Source organism: Zonotrichia leucophrys, chromosome 2, assembly GCF_028769735.1.
Source record: "Zonotrichia leucophrys gambelii isolate GWCS_2022_RI chromosome 2, RI_Zleu_2.0, whole genome shotgun sequence".
Classification (NCBI taxonomy): Eukaryota; Metazoa; Chordata; class Aves; order Passeriformes; family Passerellidae; genus Zonotrichia; species Zonotrichia leucophrys.
In genome coordinates this window covers 96,939,281-96,952,474 of record NC_088171.1, presented here as the reverse complement: position 1 = coordinate 96,952,474, position 13,194 = coordinate 96,939,281, and the positions used below count along the sequence as shown (strand labels likewise).

The following is a 13,194-nucleotide window of genomic DNA, read 5'->3' as shown; positions in this document are numbered from 1 at the left end:
CCCTTAGAAGTATCCATAATTCTGAAAGATACTACATAGTACACAGTAAAAGTAACTAAGGCAGGATATGGAAAAAAAACACCAGGTAAATACTGATGAGCTAGAACAACTGATCACCGGAAAGTAGCAGAGTTTGGAAACCAAATTCCAAGGCAAACACCATTGAAGATTCCAGCTGAATCATAAATCTTGAGTTTGAAAAATAGAAACACAGTGCCTGGGGAAGGCTATTGAACTTGTTAATGTTGTAACTGAATTAGCAGCCAGTACCATTTATTAAGACACCAAATATAGGGACAATCTTATGAAGAGAACCAGACTACCAATTTATAGAAATGAAGCTTTGACTCAATTCAGATGACAGAATAGAAACAAGAAGACCAATATAAGTAATCTACACCATTAAAGCTACAACATTTAAGAGTTAAGAGCATTGTGAAGCAGCCCTCATGACTGCAAAATTAAAAACAATGATTAAAGTATTTTTAGCCATCAGCATAAAAAAAAGAAAGTTCACAGAGCTGATGAAATTAGTAACTCCATTGTTGAGTACTAATAGCTTGAAAGCTTTTCTGAAACTTTGCCCACTTTTATTTTACAGAATTTAATTTCGTTTTAGTTAAAAATCCCTGCTGACACACAAACAATTGGATACTGAGAGAAGTTGATGAATGGGGAATCACAGGAAAGTAAAACTGAATAAGTACTTTAAAACGATGCAAGTACTCCAAGTTTTTTAATTAATATTAATAGCACTGAACACCAAAACAATTTCACAAGATTACATTTGCCATAAGGCTCTGGTTTTGGTTTTTTCTGTCATTTTAGACAATCTTATCTGTAGTAAAACCAACAGTATCTCAAATACTTAAAAGTACCTACCTTGCTCTGAGGAAGAAAAACTTGGATCTCTATGGAAGTTAAGCCTAGTTCTCAAAAAGATGCAGAGCTGTTGCAAGCATGACACAGCCTGCAAAGCCAACTGGTGTCTCCCATCTCCTCCAAAGGCCAAGTTTAGAAGAGACAAAAGGCTCTGCAAAGACAAAACCACCAACATCAAGACCTGAACATTATTCATCATCATGAACAACCATGCCAGCAAGTCTTACACTAAATATAGTTTGAAAATGTTTCCAAGTGTTATTCAAAATCATAGCAAAGAATAAATAGGCTCAACCACTGTTTCATTACTGAATGCAAGACTACCAGGCCTAAGGAAGAAGCCAAGTTTCACATTATATTTCCAATAAAGTCACCACCTTCATTATGGGAGCCCATTAGAGGGTGTGCAGACAACAGCCACACAATTTATCTTATTCGGAAAAACAAAGTATTCCTTCAGAAAACACTTAATTAGTGATTACAATATACATTGTTAGAAGCAAAAAACTTTAAAATTGCAATATATAGACAATGTCCCTTTCCTTGGTACCTGGAGTTAGCATGAAGGTACTTCTGTTTAACTATTTTGTTTAAAAACAAATTGATGCAAATTGAATCATTTGCATCAATTCATCCTTGGCACAGCTTATACCAATAAAAACTTTATGTGAATTCTTGCCTGTACAATCTTTGGCCTTTGAAGGAAGATCTCTGCAGGAAAATCTTGCATAATCACATCCTGAAGAAGCTCACATGTACTCCAAATTAAACTTTGGTTGTTACTTCTCAAAGAGCTACAAGTTCATATTTAAATATGTATTAAAATGAAAAGAAAACCAACCAGTAATTATTAGCCTGAACAAGTCTTTACAAGAAAGTTATCATCACAACAGAGAAGAATCTAAAGAAAAAAATCTCTGTAATTCTATTGTCACATCATTTTTTCAGTTGAATTATTCCTTAGCTATATATACAATAAAGAACAAACTCAATTCCCACAAGTAAAATTTGGTTACAAGAAGAGAAATAACTTTATTGATTCTGAATTTGAAATTAAAATAAGAACTACTGGAAATTCCCTGTGAAGCTAGTGATTATCTCAGTGGTATATAGCAAGTAATATAACTCATACGAGTAAGAAAGTTTCTTTCATTACTAAGGTTCATGTATAACTTCAAAGCACTTGCATTACATAAGTGGGAAATTCCATAAAAGGGAGAAATTTATTAGCTATTCTTTAAAATGAATATTAGTAAATTATAAGAATCTTTAGGACAGTCTATTTCACTTTTTCCAATTGTTTCAGAAACCACTGTTTCTGAAATCACTGTAAAAAATCAAATATGTCCAAGTGTTACAAATCTGTGTTCGTTCCTCTTCTATACTCCAGCATAAAGGAAATTAAATATTAAACAGGTTCTCCAGCTTCAGAGATCTTTCAAAAGGAAAAAACAAACACACACAAAAAAACTATGCTAGAAATCTATCAGAGTTCTGTGACAACTCATAAGGAATCCCAACTACAGAACTCTCCCTTGGGGCACTTCAAACACTTTTTCTAAATTAAAGAAAAAGAAAGTCACTGCAGAAAGACAGTTGGAATGACTCAATGATTGGATAAGGCCCTGTACCTAAACTTATTGGCCTAAAGCTACTACTGAAAGTAGGGGTTTTTTACCAACTGGTCACGGGGGTAGAGCAAATAATTATTTTATTTCAGCTTGTTCTATTATTAGCTGAAAGAAATCTTTGATCCACTTAAGAAATTTAAAATACATACTGAACTGTCATGAAAAAAAGATCCAAAGACACTCTGATTTAAACACAAAAAATGCAGAGTGATATTGCCCAGCTTCAGCCCAGATTTTATGACCATTTATCAAAAATTAGCTCATTGGGCTATTTACAAGAACAAGCTCATAATACAGACGGAGAGAAACTTATAGCCATTAATCATGATAAAGAAAAACTACAAGGAAATTGTAATGCTTCTATTACTGCACCTTTCATTTGATGAAAGAACATGTCTATCTGTTGAAGTCAGAGTTAGCCAAGGAAAGGTGGAAAATTTCAAACATTTCACTGCAAAAAAAACCAGAGCGGATGAAATATATTTTATAGAAATATTATACTATACATATACATTCAAGGCAAAATAAAAACCTATAAACAATATACTATCTTATACAGAGATATCTTTTAGTAAGCACAGGCTTGCACAAACTCAAATGCTTTTAGACTTTTCAGAAATACCAAAACACCACTAAGGTCACACCAAATCCCAATCAAATATGTTTACTGAAGAAAGCTTTACCAAATAATGAACACATTACTGGAAGAATACTCAATCTATCACATCATGCTTTCAATCAAATCATAATTTTTTATCTGCTACTAAAGAATATTTTATCCATTGGCATGATCTCTAAAACTGGAAAATTCACCTCATGGTTATACTCTTCAAGCAGTAGAAATTATTTTTCTTACAAAATTATGACACATAATAACTTTGTAATGAAAATATCTTTAAAGTTATTTCTAACTTAAAAGTTTGTAATAATTATTGCGCAATTCCTAAGATAGTTGATCCACTACTAAAAACTCAACTGATGATTTACCTACAGTAACTGCAAAGCCACATTTTAAAATCTAGATCTCAGCACCATACTGCATTTTGAATAAGAAATTCTCCTGTGAGCTGCTACTAGTATACTGGTATATGCAAAGACTTGACAAAATATTAGTGATCTGTGATTGCCAGTGAAACACTTTATTTCATTTGACCAAAAAAAAAAAAAAATCAAAGCATAACACTGGTTTTCATTTAAATACAAAGCAAAGATTCCTCTAGCACCTAAACCAGTTTTCTAAAAAGTAGAAAGGTACTTCAGACTAAGTTTTGTTGAAATAAAACGTACTTAATCCTTCAAGCCACTTCTGATTATGAAAAACAGATCATCTGGAAAACAGTGGCAATTTAAATAATTTTTAAAATTGCAGCACTTTCTAATGTACTTTAGATATTCCAAAGAGCTACACTATTTTCTGGAAAAGGGAAATATCTACTAAGATGAATGTCATTTTTATAAGCATTATAATTGTAGCTTCTGTGGTGTTAGATTTCACAGAATAACAAAAGGAAAAAGAAGAGCCAAATTTGCTATCCACATTTGTAATGGAATTCCATCTAAATTACAACTCTAAGTTCTTTCTGTAATTAACATATTCTTTTATAACTACACATACCAACTGTTCTTTTGGGAGATATTTCTAACTGCGGCAGATGACTTTTACTTTGACAAAAATATCCAGTGAATAATTCCTCTTGAGGCAGAACTAAAATGAAAAAAAAAGGGGTAAGTTTAAAAACTGCACACACACAAAAAAACTATTTTCATGCTCTTCCTTAACTACATCCCTCTTGCCCTTGAGTTTTACATCAGTTTCCCTAATAGGTTAAAATGGTCTCAGATGATCAGAAAAATTGAGTAAAAAGAGTGTGTTAATGGTTTTGGGGTTTTTTTATCATATTCTGCAACTGTAAAGGGTACATTTTTCTCCATTTTTTTATACTAACTAGCATACCATACAAAGAATAGCAAAGACAATTACACAGCCTGATGGAGGACTGACATCCAAATAAATGGCTTTCCTTTAATCTACCTCTGTAGGAATAAAATTGTCTTTTTTAATTAATTACTTAAAATCTTTTTCTACCAAATTGTTGTCTTCTTACATCACCTAGAAAGTTGTCCTCTTGTACAAATTTATTTATCCCATGCCATTCATATGCAAACTGTATAAAAAATACACAAGAAATGTTAACACTAAAAGCAATCTCTGCAGACCATAATATTTGGCTCAAAGGATAAAACTAGATAATGCCAGGTTATAAGCTAACAGTAATTTTTTCCAGTAACTTAAGTTGAAACAGAAAGAAAAATACAACACTCCTGCTAGAAAGCATAAGGATTATTCCATACACACATGCATACAATTTACAGTATAAATAACTCAACTGAGTAGTTTCAGAATGATATAATTTAAGAATGCACATGTAGAAGACTATTATTCTCCATACAGTAGAAATAATAAGTAAAAATTTGCCCCTGTGTGGGCATAGGAGGGAAAAAATATTAAAAATTAATCACCAGGCACATAAGTCTAGTGAACTACATCTCCAAGCATTAGAGAGGTGGCAGAAACCACCAAAAATTACTTTTCTCTTTGTGACTGCAGAGATGAGGGACAGGGGTGTGGTCATTAGTGCTACACACACTGTGTAACAGCACTGTCTTTCCCACAATAAGCAGGAGGTAATGTAATATGATATGTAATTTTCTCCTTCAAACTCTGTTCCAAAATTTTTAAGGCAGAAGAGGAGAACCAAATAGGTTACACTACATCTAGGAGGAAATGTAAATCATTGTAACAGACAGATAATGAGCTAGGTAACAGATGCAAGGAATAGCACTTCACACATAATGTGACATTTTAAAGAAAGTTTATGTATTCTTCTATGACAAATGCTTATCCAATACTAAGTACATAGAGCATACAGCTACTGTAGTTGCAAAAAATCATTCTATTAGGATCAACTATTGTTTTTTTCTTTTTCTTTTTTTTTCTCATAGGACTTGAATTGCTTTCCAAGCTAGAGCCCACTATACAAAGAACAGCAGCAAAGCATACTGGCTAAATTACAGATTTATTTGAAGTTGCTACAGACTTGCTGCCATAAAGCTGTCCTTGGAAGTTGTGTCATGCTCTTTGTACATTATAGAAAACAGATATTTTACACTGAGGAAATGGATATGGAGTTCCATTACAGGAATGCCACCAGGTGATTTAGCTAAGGTCACACTGTCTCTGGCAGAATCTGATTAGCACACACTTCACTGATCTCTCAGGAATAATTTGCCTTCTATGCCTGAAAACATCAGCTTCTCATAGTCTTTTCATTTGCTTTATTTTAATATAAAATAAATTACAGTTCAAAAGAGGTAATTTACCTGGTTGATCTACTGAAGGCTGAGACTGAGCTTGATAACATACTGAAGAACCAGAAGGGAGTTCAGAAGAAAGAAAGAACAGTCTGTCCACAATCCCATCAATTATGGCCTGCAAATTTGGATCCACATCGGAGCGAAGCTGAGAGAAGAATTCCACTGCACCAATTCCAACCATTTTCTGGGCAGCAGCTGGATGCTACATTAAGACAAATAACTAACAAAGTTAGTTTGAAGAGTCTTAAGGTCTCTGGATGGGGGCAGAAAATGGAGAGCAGTAGGGGGAAGAGAAATTCTTATGTTATACTTTGCCTTTATTCATTTAGGCCAATGTGCTGAGGTAGAGATCACTTTCTTCCCAGTGCCTAGCACAGGGGTGTGCTTTGGACTTGTGCTGAACACAGGGTTGATAATAAAGAGATATTTTTGCTACTGCTAAGCAGGGCTTACATAGAATCAAAGGCTTTCTTGCTGTCCTGACAAGGGATCTGGGAGTACAGGGGAGTTTGGAAGGAGACACAGCCAGGACCAGAGGGATATATATTATATTCCATATAATAGAATCACAAAGGCCTGGGTTGGAAGGGAGCTTAAAGATCATCTAGTTCCAACAGCATGCTCAGTCTATAAAGGGGGTGAAATGAAGAGGAAGGGGGGACATTTGGAGTGATGGTATTTGTCTTCTCAAGTCACTATTCTGTGTGAGGGGTGCTGTGCTCCCCTGGAGATGGCTGAACACCTGCTTGCCCATGGGAAGTGGCGAATGAATCCCTTGTTTTGCTTTGCTTGTGCACACAGCTTTTGCTTTCCCTATGAAACTGCCTTTGTCTCCATCCATGTGTCTTCTCCCTTTTACCCATCCCATTCTCTCCCCACCCACCTGGTGGGGTGTGAACAAGCAGCTGTGTGGGGCTTGGCTGCTGGCTGGGGTTAAACCTGACATCCGTCTGTCAGTTTCAAGGATGAGTTGGTTTTTAACTCTGCTAATTGCAGTTTAGTGATTAAAACACAAGAAGGTAAAAATCTGAACTATCTGAAGTTTCTGTAACATTTTCTCAAATTAGTTTCAACAATGTTCAAATCCTTACTTTCCAGGAACAATGCAAATGCTTAGCTGCAAATCACGCTCCAAGTTAAAAATGAAGCACTAGATGAGAAACTGAACAAGCTGAGAAATTGAAGCAGAAACCCAGAAAAAACGTTTTTTCTCAGCTCTCTCACCCATTTGAAGTCGCTGTAATTGTTTCAAATTTTGGTCTACATACAGTGGCTTCATTATTCCTGTCTTTGTAAAACATTCTGAAAGTCTCGTTACACGGAGATACAGAGTCAAGTAATATCCAGCTTTATTTAGCTTCAGTATTCTAAAAACATAGAGTTTAAAAATAAATTAATGTTAGTATGTCATACCTTGATCAAACTGTTCACAAAATTTAACACTTCCTCTTTTATTGGTACGACTGGGAAATTGAACCACTCCAAAAGGTTACGAAAAAGTGCTTTCTCATGGACCAGATCAGCATAGGAAATCAAGTTGTGGTCAAGTTTAAACAGAATGGTCTTCAATGATCGCTCTCTTATCTCTGTCAGTTCATGACCTGCCCAAAAAAAAGTGATTAAGAAACCCATAAAATTATTTGACATAACTCTTTTCTTATTTGGAGAAACAGAACGCTGCCAGAGAGGCAGTGAAAAACAGCCGGCTCACAAGCTGCCAGTATTACACCTACCAGGAAGACAAATACGATTAGCAGTCACCAGTGACAACCTCATCAAGTGTTTGCATGGTTATAAAGCGGTGAAACATTTTAAGATATACTGATACAATCCGGTGCCAAATGCGCCGCTATGGATTTAACCTGGTAGCGGAACTTCTACCAGAGTATGTGGTGGGTAAAGCTGCCTCAAACTCACCAACCGAACAAAAAGCTACCCAAGCCCCCTGAATAGAAAGGCACCGTATCTGAAGGAGAAGCCCTTGGCATTTCATAACGGAAGCGTGTCCCCCTTAGGGCAGCGCCGCCGCCCTCTCCGCGCCTGCAGCGGCAGCGGAGTGGAAGAGCAGCAGGCAGACGAGCGGCGAGGGGCGGCGGAGGCCGGGCAGGGGCGGCCGGGCTCCCGCAGAGCGGCGCTGGGCCGCAGGCGGCGGGCCCGGGAGGGAGAGGAGCCATCATTACCGAGCTTCCTGACGAGCGCCGCCAGCTCCATCGCGCCGCTCCGCCCGCCGCATTCAACCGCCGCGCCGGCCCGCCCTGCCGGAGCCGCCCGCCGAGCACCTCGGGAAATGTAGTCCGTCCGCTTCCGCCCCGGGCCCGCCGCCCCGCGCTGCGCGCGAAGCACGCCGGGAACTCTCATCGCCCCGCGGCCCGCCGGTGGGAGCGCAGAGAACTACAGTTCCCATGAGGCCTCGCGCCTCCCGCCCCGCCGCGGGCGCCGGGCCTGCGGGGCTGGATGGCGGCGGCGGGTGGCAGAGGGAACCAAAGCGTCCAGCCCCTTCCTGCGGGGGGTGTAGCCGGGTGGGACCCGCCTCTCCTCTCCGGCAACTAACTGGTGACAGGATGAGGGGACATAGCCTTGACCGACGCCAGGGAATGATTTATTCATCCCAGTACGGAAGCGATACTGCTAGAAAGATAGCGAGGGACTTTCTCCAAGCGCGTGTAGTGACCGGACAAGGGAGAATGAGTTCTAACTGAAAGGTGGTGGGTTTAGATTAAATGTTAGGAAGGGATTCTTTACTGTGAGGGTGGTGAGACACTGGAACAGGTTGCCCAGAGATGTTGTGGATGTCCCATCCCAGGAAGTGTTCAAGTTCAGGCTGGATGGGGCTTTGAGGAACCTGTTCTGGTAGAAGGTGCCCTGCCCATGGCAGTGGGGTTGGAACTAGATGGTATTTAAGGTTCCTTCCAACCCGAACCATTGTTCTGTTTTACAATTTACATTTAGAGTGATAATGGAGTGTTTGCTGATATCACTTTGATGTGTCTGCTGGCACTCTGGAAATAGCTCTTGCTGACTCGTGTAAAGCAAAGTGATGAGGGGGTGAAGTGGGAGGTGAGTCATTAGAGGGTTTGGGTTCTCTATTTTATGTAACTTAGACTCTAGGACTACATTGCTTTGTCTATAATGCGAGGCTATTTCACACAGGAGTTTCTTAAGCACATACTGAAGATGGGTGTACATTGTTGCTCATCTGATCTGAGGGCTGATCTTATTTTTGAAAATTTGTGTTTGTCATCATAGTTGGAAAAAATAAATTGATGATAGCTGGAAAAATGATAGACATTGTGTGTATATGCTTGTGAATTTTTTTGTACATAACTGCAGGTTCACAAAAGAAGATGGCCTTATAATAGTCATGGGGAGGGGGGGAGTTGTACCATGTATTGCACAATAAACTACATCTTTATCAGCACCCAGCAAAAATGAAAAGGTGCAGTGCACCACGTGCAAATGCTTTCCAAAGGATATATGTCACTGCCCTCAATTTATGGCTAATTGTTTCTCCATGTGGTCACCATCACTGTGCTGCTCTTTCACAGTAAACTCATATTAATGTCCTCCATCTGCTCTATCAAGATTTTGCTAAACTCTTAATTGCAACTCAAACCCATCTGTCATTTTGCAGGACACTGTTTCTATCTGCAGAACAATATAACAAAGGGACTTTATTAAGCTAATTATAAATGCACTGTGATTGCTGCAACAGGGGTTTGTTTAGCACGGGAGGCTGAGCTCGCATGGATCTATCAAGAGCAATTACATGAGAAGCATCACTTACTAAGTAAAAATTCCTTTTAGCTGTGCATGATATGCTTGTTCAATGAAATATGAAGAGCTCTAACCAGATGCACACTGGGCTACTCACATTTCCTCAAATAGGACTGGTGGGAAGTTTATGTGACCCCTTGTGATACTTGTGATAATAATAAAATAGATTAGTATCTCATTTCTGCAGCAAGAAGAAGGAATTAAGGAAGCAAGCATTTCCCAAAATAAAAACATTTCTTCAGGAGGAAGAGCTACATCGTTCACCTCTATGGGAGTGTTCAATCTGGGTCCTTCTTACCTCTTAAATATGGTCAATCTACATTGAACAAAAGCTTTCTTACACTGTCTTCAATGTTGGTGTTAGTGGCTACAAAACCTTTCATAGAGGAGACACATACACTCTCCATTGCCAGTATACTCCTGCACTGTAATTGTAGCCATTTTGGTCAGTTTTTCTTAAATGATAGCCTAATTAGGTTAATCTTTAAGAAATATTCCTAACCTTGAAAAGCAGCTTCAGTTTTGCTGCTCTTGTTTTAGACCAGAAAAGAGATGTTTACCCAAAACTGATCCAGGGGCCTGCTGTATCAGCTAGGGCAATACATTTTATGCTATCATGGCTCAAGACTGATATTCAATTTAAATATTTTAATTTTTGTAAATAGAAGGGTGATATATTAAGGGAAAAGTGAAAATCTCCATAAAATAGTAACTAAATCACACACAGAGACAAAAAAAATTTACTGGCTATTAAAAAATGAAAAGAAGTGGAGGATGGGCTCAATAATTATTGCTGGCATTATAAGACAACATAAATTGGGAAGATTAGTCTCTCATTACTGGGAGCACTGACTCCCTCTGTGTCTGCATCTCCTGTTTTGGACTAATGCTAGCAGCTCTGCTTTCCCTCTTACCTGCTTGTTCCCTTTAGCTTGTATATTCCCAAAACTGCTTCTGAAGCCAGTTGGACTTTTTCCTCACCATTGGCATTATTTAACATGGGTATCTTTCTTCAAAGTATATTCTTACTGATCTGCAGTTAAAATGTGTAGGAGTTCCACCAGTGGGAAAATTAGTCACTGGTCTCATTTACATTGTCCCTTGTTCCTTCCTTACTGCACTCTGCATAAGATGAACTTTAAAGAGCTGCCTACTGACTCCTCACAAGCTTGATTTCTATAATTCAAATAACTTTTTTTAAATTATTTTTATATTCTCTGTGTCAGGTGGGTTCCATCCCAATAAACTGATGAAAGGTGGACAAGCAGTGGATATTGCTGTGCATCTATGTGTGTGACATTTTAGCATGTAACTGCAGGTGCACAAATGTAATTCTCACAGTTTTGTAGAGGTTCTTTTGCAAAAGCCATCTCTTAGCACTTTCAATATAAGATGCGCTGTAATTTTAAATTTCCCTTATTTCAAATGTCATACAGAGAGAGGAACTTGAAAAACTTTTTCTGAGGTTTTTTTAAGAAGTTTTCAGTCTTCTTTTTATTTATTATTTCTGTGACTCATTCATTACAGGATGAAGTCTTATTATCTCTGCATCCTTTTTTCAAAGCTGTCTATTCATAACATATTTTTCCTTCTTTACTGCGCTGACTTCTGTCCTTTAACATTCCACAAGTTCTCTGAAGATCAACATATCAAAGGCTCTATCTGACAGGGACTTGATACCATTAGTGATAATATCTTTATTGTACTTCTGAGCTTAACTGTTGCAACTTCCAGTTCCCTGGGAATTTCCTACTGTCTAGCTTTTCACCTATCTCGAGCAGCAATCAGACAAAGAAACATCAGGGCATGTCAGATGCAAAAAACCCTGTAAATTCCCAGTACCTCTCTGATAGGAACACCAAATAGGGACTATGATGCCGAAACACCACAACACCACTGACTGCTATAATTAAAATGAATCTTGTGACGTGCCAGCTGAAAGAAGGTTGCCAAAAAGAAGGAGAGAAAACAAAGAGATCAGAGTATTGGGAATGGGAGGGGGTAGAAATGGACAAGAGAGTTGAGATGAGATCTTCCCCACATAAGAAAATTATCTTTGTATGTTAATCTTTTCTCAGTCTGCCTCTCAGTTTGTTTCAGTCCATTAAAAATTTTAATTTCTTGCCCTGAAGGCCTACCTTGCTTGCTCTCACCCCAAGCTTTCTCATCCTTTTCTGTTCACTCGCTACTATTGGTAAAAAAATGTATATATTTTATATATTTACTGATGAGTAAATATAAAAAAAAAATACATCTGAAATTTAAAAAAGCAAACAAAAACCCAAAACAACAACAACAAAAAACCACAAACAAAACTCCAACTATTAGTTACATTTTTGTGCAGTCTGTAGTGGACATATTGCACATGCACAGTAAAGATAACCTGGACGTATACAAGTAGCTGAGTGTTCATTGCTTTTACTGACTACCAAGTTCCTGAAATTAGTATTCTAAATCAGTAGGATGATAGCAGTTTTGTAAAGGTGCTCTTTTAATGCCAGTGAAGACACATGTATAACCCCTCTTTTTTTTTTTTCTTTTGAAATAGCATGCAATTATTGTGTTATCTTAAAGTTTGTGACATGATCTCAACAGATACTTTGATGTAAATTCCTAAATTTTACTGCTTCTACATCAGGTACAAAATAGCGAACTGAAATACGTGTTACAAATGTTTGTATTTGCAGCAGAGCAAATGCAAATTTGGAAGCTCATTTATGATATTATTAATTTACTGTTTATATTTTCTTCCCTAGTGAGACTTTCTAATTTCTCTGTTTTCCTGTTTAATATTCCATTTAACTGGATCTATCTTCTGTGCTAAAGTGCATATGCAGATATGCAATTGACTCATGGAGTGGTGCAGAAAAAAACGTTGCATCTAAATACTAGTTATATAATTTATTTTCATACAGATTATTGTATTTGGTGAGTCAGTCAATATCAATATAAATGTCTACCATAAACTGCAAAACTAAAGGCCTTCAAGAAACCTAAGTGAGAAAATCTTTCTTCTGTGGTGTTTGCTTAAAACCTATAAAAACACATTTTTACAGGTGATGAACCTGCAGAATTTGTCAGAGGAGGTTGTCGGTGCAGACCATACCAGGAAAGCCAAAAACAACAGGTTAGGCAAATTAATGGAGAATAGGCCCATGGACATGGGAAGCACGGGCAGGGATGTTCCCACTGACCCACCCGGGAACAGGGAAAAGCAGCTCTACCCCAGCAGTGGCTGTGGTCATCACATGGAGGCAAAAATATCAGTGCCCCCTGGAAAGGCATTTCTTACTCTCATCTGATTTTTAATTATCTTTTCACAGGTAGTAAGAATTTTCTTCCCTCCAAAATATAAAGCCAAATTAAACTGAACATTGGCATGTCTTGGGGCTTTTGTTGTTTTTGTTTGCTTGTTTGTTTGGTTTGGTTTTGTTTTGGTTTGTTTGTTTGTTTTTTGTTTGTTTTTTCCCAAAATGAAAAGGCTGGATTAAATGACCATGAATTGAATCTGCATCCACTTCACAGAAGGACG

The 13,194-nt window shown here is 37.8% G+C and overlaps 1 protein-coding gene across 3 annotated transcripts in view; it reads right to left on the bottom strand.

The window, feature by feature from the left end:
• The window catches only part of RTTN (rotatin), an 80,479-nt gene extending 72,307 nt beyond the window's left edge, over positions 1–8,172 (bottom strand). For 2 of the 3 annotated variants that reach the window (XM_064705762.1, XM_064705763.1), the window contains exon 1: positions 883–1,026. Coding sequence is in view for 1 of the 3 variants with exons in the window: in XM_064705764.1 (XP_064561834.1) it covers positions 883–1,033; positions 1,562–1,676; positions 2,886–2,964; positions 4,129–4,218; positions 5,895–6,090; positions 7,302–7,489; positions 8,069–8,099 (850 nt within the window). In the remaining 2 variants the exon portion in view is untranslated. Of the gene's footprint in view, positions 1–882; positions 1,034–1,561; positions 1,677–2,885; positions 2,965–4,128; positions 4,219–5,894; positions 6,091–7,301; positions 7,490–8,068 lie in introns of those variants that run through there. The other variant, XM_064705764.1, reaches the window with a different exon arrangement.
• Between the last annotated feature and the right edge of the window lie 5,022 nt (positions 8,173–13,194).